At 35.4% G+C, this 10,910-nt stretch overlaps 1 protein-coding gene across 2 annotated transcripts in view; it reads right to left on the bottom strand.

Annotated features, from left to right (window-relative positions):
* Window positions 1-1,558: 1,558 nt before the first annotated feature.
* Window positions 1,559-10,910, bottom strand: part of LOC106882066 (tRNA (guanine(26)-N(2))-dimethyltransferase) — an 11,505-nt gene continuing 2,153 nt past the window's right edge. For both annotated transcript variants that reach the window (XM_014932628.2, XM_014932629.2), the window contains 4 exons: window positions 6,163-7,612; window positions 4,523-4,613; window positions 3,452-3,730; window positions 1,559-1,787 (listed from right to left, as the gene is read on the bottom strand). In XM_014932628.2, coding sequence (XP_014788114.1) covers window positions 1,656-1,787; window positions 3,452-3,730; window positions 4,523-4,613; window positions 6,163-7,604 — 1,944 coding nt within the window. In that variant the 5' untranslated portion in view covers window positions 7,605-7,612 and the 3' untranslated portion in view covers window positions 1,559-1,655. The remainder of the gene's footprint in view (window positions 1,788-3,451; window positions 3,731-4,522; window positions 4,614-6,162; window positions 7,613-10,910) is intronic.

Genomic DNA, 10,910 nt, shown 5'->3' on the forward strand with positions numbered 1-10,910 from the left:
TTGGTGTTAGGAAGGGCATCCAGCTGTAGAAACTCTGCCAAATCAGATTGCAGAATGGTGTAGCCATCTGGTTCACCAGTCCTCAGTCAAACCGTCCAACCCATGCTAGCATGGAAAGCAGACGTTAAACGACGATGATGATACAGGATGTAAAATCCATAACCACTACTGGCTACCAGGATGGTGCACCACTATGGTTTTGTTGTCATCCACTCACTGCAAATAGCTGGTAGGCAGATGAAGCATTCCTTCTATCTTTCTCAGAGAAATTTTCCTTTAGACAAATAAAAACCATTTCTAAAAGTAACAGAGTAACTAAGTAATGTAAGAAATATATCAGGTGTGAGTTATGTATACTGGGAATGAAGATATAATGAGATGATGTGACTCCCCCGCATAACTGCCAAAGTACTGAAAGCAATTTTTCGTAAAATGTGTGCTAACAATCTGTGATATCTTGGCTTGTTTTTAATATTTTATTATTAGTGATAATTATTGTGCCAAGTGCCTAGTGACTTATGCACATCTAGTTCTCCAGCCTGCAAAACTTGGCCTCTCATAAGCCCTACTTGACTGGTTCTTTATTTCATTGATTCCAGAAGAATGAAAGACAAAACTGACATTGGCCAGATTTGAAATCAAAATATAAAGAACTGGGACTAATACAGCAAGACATTTTGTCTGGTGCTCTAACAATTTGTCATTCCACTACCCATTGTCTTAATGAAAGAGACAACAGACCGTACAAGCCATGACATACGAAAATATATGATTGCTGTAGAAATGAATGACCTGGGGTTAAACAACAGCTGAAATCATATTACCATTATTAGCACAACTTCTAATCAATAGTATTATTATACAGCAAATAAGTAGTGCTTTTGTTATCTTCATTGTCAAAGAATTCTTCATAAGCAAGAACTATATTCAGCTACATGGTAGTGCATGTGGAACTTAAACAGAAAATAGATTTGAGCTGTAATAATTTTTGAATAGAGAATTTTTCAGAGTAAGAATATAGTCATTTAAGCTTTTACCCACCTACCCTTTTCTGTCCCTGAGGCCCAATCCAGCATCTCTTCACCACCATCTTTATCTCTCATTGCAGCCTCACTTGGATTACTTCTACCCACTTTTGAATAATGCAAGCAGCCATGTATCTTCTCTACAGTAAGAAACTTGTTCTGGCATCTTCTCTCATACTCTAACCTCTCATTTTCTAGCATAACGCTACAATCCTCTCTACTGTAGCCCCATTCAATCAAAGGGATCTTAGTCTTGCAAGCTACATGGCAACCTCAAAGGGCCCAGGACACTATGTAAAGTGGTTAGTGTTAGAAAGGGCATTAAGCTGTAGAAATTATGCTAAAGCTGACATTGAAGCATAATGCAGTCTACAAACCTGTCAAACTGCCCAACCCATGCCAGCATGGAAAACAGACTTTTAAAGCTGATGATTATCATGATATTGTTACATAGTGCATAGTTTTTTTTATTAATTCTCTATATGGTATATATTTTTTTTCATGAAAATAAAAAAATTCAGTTGTTAGCTCAGTCACAGTCATTAAAAGATTTATTTTTCAATGATAAAAATAACTCAGAATAGAGCTGAAATTTAAAACAGTAAAAATATTTCAAAAGCTTCCAACTATTTACTCTTTGACTATTGTCTCTTTGACTTTATCAGCCTCTACAATATCATGATTATATCGACAGGAATCACCAAGCTGGCAATTTCCAATTTTCAGATTCTTGCAAGGATAAACTTTCAGGTCACGTTCTGGCTGTGAAAAAAAAAAAAAAAAAAATGAAGTTGACATCAATATTCAAAATAAGGTTTAATGAAACAAACAGCAAATGGGACTGAATAATGTTATTGTTGTTGTTGCTAACAATGATTAACTGTATAACATTCTGAAAATATATTTATAGTAATTTGCTCTTTTATTCAAAATCAGTTTTCATCACTGACCAACACCTAGGAAAATGATTTAAGAATAATATGTTAACAAGGCAACAACTATGCAGGTGTACACTTAGCAAGAAATAATAGCCAAAACACCGTCCAATCAGATGTGGTTGAGTTCCTTGTACATTGGTAAAAATAAGGAATGTTCATAGTTCAGGACTGATCTGGATCTATATAACATCAGTACAGTAAACAACCAACAAAGAAGACTCTATACAGTGACACAATCTGCAAGAATAGTAGTCAAATTTGTCTTGAATCACTCCCATGATATACTGAACAATGCAGTTCCTGATATACAGAAAAATAGAAAGGTTACAACTGGAATACCTATGATCATAGGTCTGTTCCAGCAATTAAATAATAATAACAGAAAGTTAACTATAATACAACAAGAATTTGTTATGTAAGCTTTCAAAGCAGAGATCTATTACTTGAAAAATCAATAAAATACAAGGCTGGTCTGGATAGTCTAACAAGCTTTTCAGTTGCCTCTCAATTCTGAGTTCAAACTCTACAAAAACAAATGAAATTCTACATCCCTCTCAACTTAATAAAGTAACTACTAATAAATAATAAACCGTTATAATTAAGTCAAAATGAAGACCATCATTTCCACAATAAGATGATTAGTCTATTAGTCATAATCAGAGGATTCTAGTAGCCAACTTCATGCTTAACCAACTCTTCTTAAACAGAGACAAGCAGAATTAGTCAATTGCATGTCCAAAAAAATCTGTAAACATACTAAGCCAAAACAAATTAAATGTGAGACAATTTTGTCTTCTCCATGTAGCTTGGAGTAGCGGGCCCGAACTATTTTTTGCATCACAGACTGGTTTTATGTAAAACAATTTTTCCAAAGACCAGGGTATCATGCACATATCAAAACACAATGAAGTGTATAATACACAATTTAATTATTATAAATATGAGTATATAATGCAAAGACAATCACCAGACTGCAATAGTCAATAAAAATTAAATAAAATTTTAAAATGTATTCTTTCTTGTGTGGCCCTGTACCAAATGATCCATAGCTCAGAAATAACCCACAGCTCAGAACTGGTCTGCAGCCCGGTGGCTGAAGGACCCCTACCTTGGAGGACTGAACTTATCACTGGAAGCTAATAAAGTACTCCATAAATCTCTGCATAGAGACACCCACATTAAACTCAGTGACCATTACATTTGTAGAGCTTCTGAAACAGGTCAAGCATGTCGCTGGTACCAGCAGCAGCAGAGGAGGTAGAAGCTATGATATGAGCTGCTGAAGTAGGAAAAAGCTTATCTATTCTCAGACTAGAGTCCTGGTAAAAATGCTTCGTAGCAGAATGGACTCTACTAAAGGAGCCCAAGACCAGGTGATGGTGCTGAACTGGTTGATGGACCAGGTCCTTTTCAGGGCCCTATTTTTCCAACACTGAATGACAAACAACACAAAACAATCTGTATAGTTATTAGATTAGGAGTATTTACCTTTTCATGTTTACGCTTATTCACTTTGACTGTCTTCGGTTTACTCTCCAATTGATTTTCATTAAATATTTTTGCTCTTGGTTTTGGACCCCAGTTTGGTTCAGGGTTTATTTGCCAGCGCAAGAGGCCTTGTTTACGTGATGGTGGGTTGGCATCAGGATGGATTTCAAATGATACATCATGAGTTGTTTTCTTATCAAGAATAGCTTTAGCAACAGAACCTGGCTGTAACCTTTTTTCACTGACAGGATGTTCTTTTACCCATTCTCGCATTAAGTCCTATTGACGAAAACAAAACAAAAATCATTTCTAAAAGTCTATAATAGCATGTTTTAGATTTCACAGTTAAAACTACAAAGTAAGCAAATAATAAAAGAGAAGTTTAAGAAAAATGACAAATATACAATATTTTTTCATATCATTCATTTGTATTACATATTCATACCAATGTTGTCACCATTCTAATATGCAGTTGTCAACATTTTCTTAACTTACTTGTGCTCAGTATTTCCTTATAAGTTAAGACTGTACATTCAGCTTGTGCCTTTCCAACTGCTACAGACACTTCTGTATTCATAGTCAATGCATTTACTACCATACAGCTTGTTCCATATCTATCACTTTATGTACAAGTATGCTGTGATTATCTCCTTTCGAAACCTGTAATCTAAGAAAGCTGTATGTATAGAGCAAGAGCTGCAACTTGTGCTCTATATCTTTCCCAGCTAACCTGAACCCTGACGAAACTGATACGGCATTTGAGATTAGCTGTGCCATCACAATTCATGAGCAGATAACTTAGTGGCACCCATTTTTCTCTCCCAGTATGTTTGGCTGTTGGCTTCTCTAGGAGAGAGACATTTCCACCCTTTGACAGGTTGTGTTTTTAATTGTGCTGTGCCACACATACCTCCTTTCCCAATAAACTGGGAATGCAAAACGGAATAGTCACCAACCATCTCTACTATGATGATGTATAGTACAGGGTTGTGTAATACCAGTAGCAGGTAGAACTAGGCATGAGTCTAAGCATCTTCTAAGTAATAAAATATAATAAAATATAATACTTACCCAAATGAATTCAGCAGGAGCATTTGTTTTATGGGAGTTTTTGACACAATGTGACATAGATACTTCATAACCAGCATTCAAAACAGCAGATCTGTGGTTGACAATAAAATTTACTAAAAATCTGTTTCGTTAGAAGAAAACTTCAAATATACATATATTAATGGAGCTTGTGGTTTTATAGCTACTTATTTTCTTTACAACAAACCAAAGAAACAGCCACTGTTGACAGATAGTTAGATTCTGGAACTCTCTTTCTTCCCATATTCTTCCAACATTAACAAAATGAAACTGAACATTGTACACACCTACTGTAGTTATCTCAGTACAGTTATGACCTCAAATATAATACAACTCACAAGTTTTGTACCTAAAAATCAATAACATATTTTATCCTCTTATTTTTTACACTCACACATAACACTATTCCCAAATGATGGCCCTAATGTTTTGTATCAAAGTTTTGGCATTTTACATGAGTATGTACAATAGTTATAGTCCTACACCCAAATCTAAAAGTTTATGGGCGATCCTGCTCCTCTCCTTCAGACCAAATAATTAAAACAAAAAACTGAGGCAAGCGAACTGGCATAGCTTACTTAAAGGTAAGTCACTGATTATGTGATCAATATTCCAGATAACAGCCATGTTTAACATTCCATCCAAGTGAAGTAGAAGAATCCTAGGAAACTAGTAATGATCTTTTATTTTTTTATGCGCCCTTTCAAAGCCTAGCCAGGCTCATGGGCCCAGTTTCCCGGTTTCTATGGCGTATGTGTATAACATACTCTACACATATAAACTTCTAAAACAGTGCACTACTGATTTATATTGATAATAAGAATACACTAATTTGAATACATTTTGTTAAAGACATTGACAGTTACACAGGTGTTGATCTGAACTTAAATAAACTATCACATCAGCAATGGCAACCTTATATACTTCTTTAATCTAACAACACATTTAAATGAATTTCTAATCTGAAAATATAAGTAAATGTCAGGACTATTCCTTTAGTCTTTTATACATGAATTTATCAAGAACAGTGTTTCCCCTTTGATTCCTATTTTACTCAGATGGTCCCATATATTTATTTGATGCTTAAAATATCCGATTATAATTGTAGAATTAAATATTATAAGAAACTGCATTAAAATATTGTTAAATTGTTTTGTGTATTATAAAGTGATAACCAATTATTGCACATAAATTTTATCAACAAAATCCTAATAATAACGATTCCTTAATATTCATTTGAATATGTAGTTATATATTGCTTATGGTTTCAACACCTACGATGGTAAATCTTGAGAAATTTCCAGCGAAACTTCAAATTAACCCTTTCATTACCATATTTCTGCTAAAATATACTCCCTTTGTTTCAATTAATTTTTTAAATAATTAAGAATTTAGTAAAATAATTTTGTCATTAAGTTGATGCTTGAATCTTAAATTAGAATGAAATTTTGATGGAAGATTTTAATTTAGATCACTTTAAAACAGGATGTTTGTATCCTAGAACTAGGGGCAGTCTCAGGCAGGTTGGTAACAAAAGGGTTAAAAAACTTACTCTTTAATTATATTATTTAGATTTTAACGTTGAAGTAATTAAAAATATATGAAAAAGACTTAAAACTCACCTAAACTGCATGAGACTGGGAGCAACACAGTGTAATTTATCACATAAACCATCTCCAACATAATACAGTGGAACATCAGACAGTTCTTCACATGCAACTGAAAGCATTCCCATAATTCGTTCTTTAGTATTTACATGATAGTTGTTTGCTTCAACTGCAGAGAGAACTTGTTTTAGGAAGTCTTTATTATGTATTGACTCAGCCCAAATAGGACCGCCAACATTATGCTTATGTCCACAATGCAAACAAGTCTGCCCAACAGGTGGGCCTTGTGCAGGAGTGTATTTGAAGTTGTTACCTTTCGTGGGTATTTTCTCACCTAATCGCTGAAGACTAAATGTTCCACAGCCAACACAATGGTAAACCATAGCCAATTTACTTACCGACTGCTTCACTTTTCCCTGGCCCTTAAAAACTCGCACAAAAACACGTACATAAAAATCGGCACTAATGGAAACAAGTGGTTCAATATAGCGAGAATAACAATTAGCATGTGTCTCAATAGCCTGAAGTATAATCCGCAGAGCCATCTCATGGCAATACTCACTACGTAGAGACATTGCTCGGTACTTTGAGAAACAGGTCTCACCAGCATTCCCACATAAAACAGCTGTATCAGTACAGGTCACACATAAAAGGCCACCTGCAGATACAGCTTGTACTGCACCATCTAAAAATCGTGCAGGGCTACCATATGGATCAAGATCAATAACATCAAAGCCTTGCTTATATTCACGGTTTTCATACATAAACATTGATGCATCTCCACAATTGGCTTTCATAAGGTTACTAACACCATTCTTCTCAATGTTCATTTTTATAAAGTCAACTGCATTCTCATCAAAATCGTTTGCAATGATTTCCTTCACACCTGGAACTTCAAGGCTAAATCGAACAGATCGCAACCCAGAAGCAGCAAGTCCTTCTAAAATACGCACCCCATTAGCATAGACTTTTCCAGCTTCAAGAGGTTGTTCCACTTTTTGAGTTTCTTCCTTAGCAATAACATTATCACTGTCGCAACAAACAGGTGGTTTTATCTGTTTTGTGGATGTAGATAAGCTTTCATTAATTAGAATACTTTTATCATGAACTATATCATTCTTGTTACAATTGTTGCTGTCACTGTTCTCTTCCAATGCTGCAATCCGCTTCAAGTGCAAAGGGTCATTGATGAAATTTTTGGTAAATTCCGAAATAATAACAACAGTTAAATCTCGATTAAATTCTTGCACTGGATTGTAGAACACAGATTTGGGTAAATAAACTTCAGCTTTGCCTTCCTGTATAGTGCAAACATCTTGCACAGGAAGTTTGGAAACATCTGCAGTTTGTATATGTTCAGTACTATCACACATTTTGTGCTTTTGGCATACAAGAAGGAAGTTTCTAAAAGAAGATTGTCTTTCGTTTAAGCACTGTAATATTCTCCTGAAATACATTTACCTATCTGCAAAAGAGAAAAAAAATTTTTTTTGATATTAATTATTATTTTTAACAAAATAGAAAGTTAAAAATAAAGAAGCAACAAAGCAAGTTTATACTGAATGTCCAGTACATTGCTGATGTCGCCTAGCCCTAGGTTGGCTCCGACTGAGCAAATCTATGATCAAAGGTGTTTCAGCTATAACCATTCCTTGTTTCTTTGATCATCATCATCATCGTTTAACGTCCGCTTTCCATGCTAGCATGGGTTGGACGATTTGACTGAGGACTGGTGAAACCAGATGGCTACACCAGGCGCCAATCACTCCGAGAGTGTAGTGGGCGCTTTTATGTGCCACTGGCACAAAGGCCAGTCAGGCGGTACTGGCAACGGCCACGCTGTAGTGCATTTAAATTCAATGCATCCTCTTTTTTTCCTCTTAGAAGGTAAAGTATGGCTTGAGGGAAATTTGGCTGCTATTTCTAACAGGTTGTGTAACCACATGGAGGCTCTTTTATGCACAGTACTTTATTACATGATAGAACAATTGTAGTTAAGCTTACAGTCTGGTTTTATGAGAGAACCATTGAGTTAAATAAATACTTTAAATGGAGCTGTCAAGAGCAGAGATGTTTCAGGAGTATTTATCAGATAAAATATAACAAAACAACACATAATGAGGAGACATAATTGGAGGACATAACAGATTTAAGGTTAAAAAATCTACCCAGCTATTGGGTATATTGTAACAACTTCTCAGTGCCAAGCTCATACTTAATAACTATAGAAAAATCATTGTACAAAACCTCTTCATTCATATTATATGCGAGTTAGAGACTTGCAACCAGCTTGTTTGTACAAGTGAGTGCTGTCAATCAAAAGGCCAGCATACTGGATACTAGTAGATTTCAGGGGTCACTCTGCCAAATTAGATTGGAGCCTGGTGTTGCCATCCGGTTTCACCAGTCCTCAGTCAAATCGTCCAACCCATGCTAGCATGGAAGGCGGACGTTAAACGATGATGATGATGATGATGATGACTGTTTCAGAGTCTTCCCCCATCCCCACCTCACTGATGTGAGGTCCCTGCCTACTAAATCAACTGACAAGCATTCAATTCTAACTCCATCCTCTCAGGATCATCAGCACCATTCAAACTGGAGAGTTATGTAGGACAGACTCAAATTTTTAGTTCCAAAATCCAAGTGAAAATGTCACATTTTATTTTTTATTCAGTATGGAATCAGCTATCAGTCAATGCAAGTCACTTTAAAAATGATTATATAAAAAAATCAGTAATGTGACAAACAATACTTAGTTTGCATGAAACCACAGCAGACAACTACTTTGATTTACTGGGTCTTCCCATGCCATATTTGGATAACCTTGTTACAAACTATGAAGTTCATAACATAACCATTGTTTTTCTTGTGCCATCTCTTTCTCTTATTATCGCTCTATACTCATCTAACACTTTCTTCTGAAACATATGTATATTGAGTTCTATGCCAGGTTATTAGTTTCGTAATGCCTAAGCAAAATATATATATATGTCTTTATTTTATCATTTTTTTCACAGACCATTCATATTTTTGTCTCAGTTTTTTTTGCAGTTAGTTTGGAACAATAACATTCCTAAATTTACTATATTCAATATTTCCAGACTTTCAGTTTCATTTTCCAGAATTGAAGTTGGTGTTAGGAAGGGTATCCAGCCATAAAAACCATGCCAAAAACAGACAGCTTCTTATAACTGATTGAATTTTTGTAGGCTTTTCCTCCAAAAATTGTTTGACTGTCAGGTTTTTATGTCAGTAACCATATGTTAATTTTTTGAAGTTGTGTTGTTTGCATGTTTATTTTGGTGTTTGTTGTGATATGAAAATGGCTTTCATGATTAAGTCTTCCTTTCTTTCTTACATACATACATACATACGTATGTACGCAGGTACGAAGGAGACCCCCTTCAGTCATGAAAGACCATGGGATTGCACCTAGAAAGTTACCCTCCGAGGCACAAGTCAGGGCAAGATTGTTTGTGGAAGGCTAGCAATTGCCCATGCATACCAGCCTCCCCTCTCTACACCATTGATTTTATCCAAGGGAAAGGCAAAGGGGCCGATACAGCTTGGCACCAGTGATGTCGCAACTCATTTCTACAGCTGAGTTAACTGGAGCAACATGAAATAAAGTGTCTTGCTCAAGAACACAACACGCAGCCCGGTCCAGGAATCAAACTCACAACCTCACGATCGTAAGCTTGACGCTCTAACCACTGAGCCATGCGCCTTCACATATATATATATATATATACATGTACACACATATGTATATGTGTATTTTTACATGTATATCATCATAATCATAATCATTTAATGTCCACTTTTTCATGCATGCATGGGTCTTTCAGAATTTGTTGAAGCAAAGGTTCATCTTGTCACCAACCCTCATACGTTTCTAAGCGAGGCAATATTTCCCCAAGGCCACACAAGTTTGTCATGGAAATGAACAACATCAGTTGAACGACAGTGATGCTCATTTACAATCATCACATAATATCAAGTCAAAGATATACACACACACATATATGACAGGCTTCTTTAAGTTTCCATCTACCAAATTCACTCACAAGGCTTTGGTTAGCCTGGATCTTGAGTGGAAGATGTTTACCCCAATGCCACAGTGGAACTGAACTTAAAAATCACATGATTAGTAAGCAAATTTTTTAACTACACAGCTGTGTGTGTGTGTGTGTGTGAGCGCGTACATGCGTTTGTGAATGTTTGTATTCTGTGCTTCTTAAAGGATTACTGAGCTGCAGAGAGTGAGCTTTGTTGATATTTCCTCAGTGATGTTTTCATTTGGCACATGCTAATATACGATGAATGAATACATACACACACACACTCACAGTGCTAACTCTCTTGATAACAATCTACCTCTGACTGCATTTGATGTTCATACAAAACGTCTTATTTTAAACTGTTTCTTTTTAAATTAAAACCTATGATCATTTATATAAGGCCCTTTCATGCATCAAACACCAACTTTATTTTACTAAATCCTTTTCAAAAGTTTGAACATTTTCAAAATTTATTGAAACACATATTTATTTATTGTATTTCATAAGATATATGGTTGAAAAAAAGGCAAGACTTCCTTTTGTACCCCACCAAAACCCACTTAAAAATTTTTTTTTTTTTGATACAAACGCCCGTTTTCGGCTACAGAGAATACAAATCTGCAAAACAAATCGGCATTTTGAAATTACCCTCCCCCACTAAATTCTTCATTTTACACTTATTTCAGAAATTTTTTTTTT

This window comes from Octopus bimaculoides, chromosome 4 (assembly GCF_001194135.2).
Source record: "Octopus bimaculoides isolate UCB-OBI-ISO-001 chromosome 4, ASM119413v2, whole genome shotgun sequence".
In the NCBI taxonomy this organism is placed as follows: Eukaryota; Metazoa; Mollusca; class Cephalopoda; order Octopoda; family Octopodidae; genus Octopus; species Octopus bimaculoides.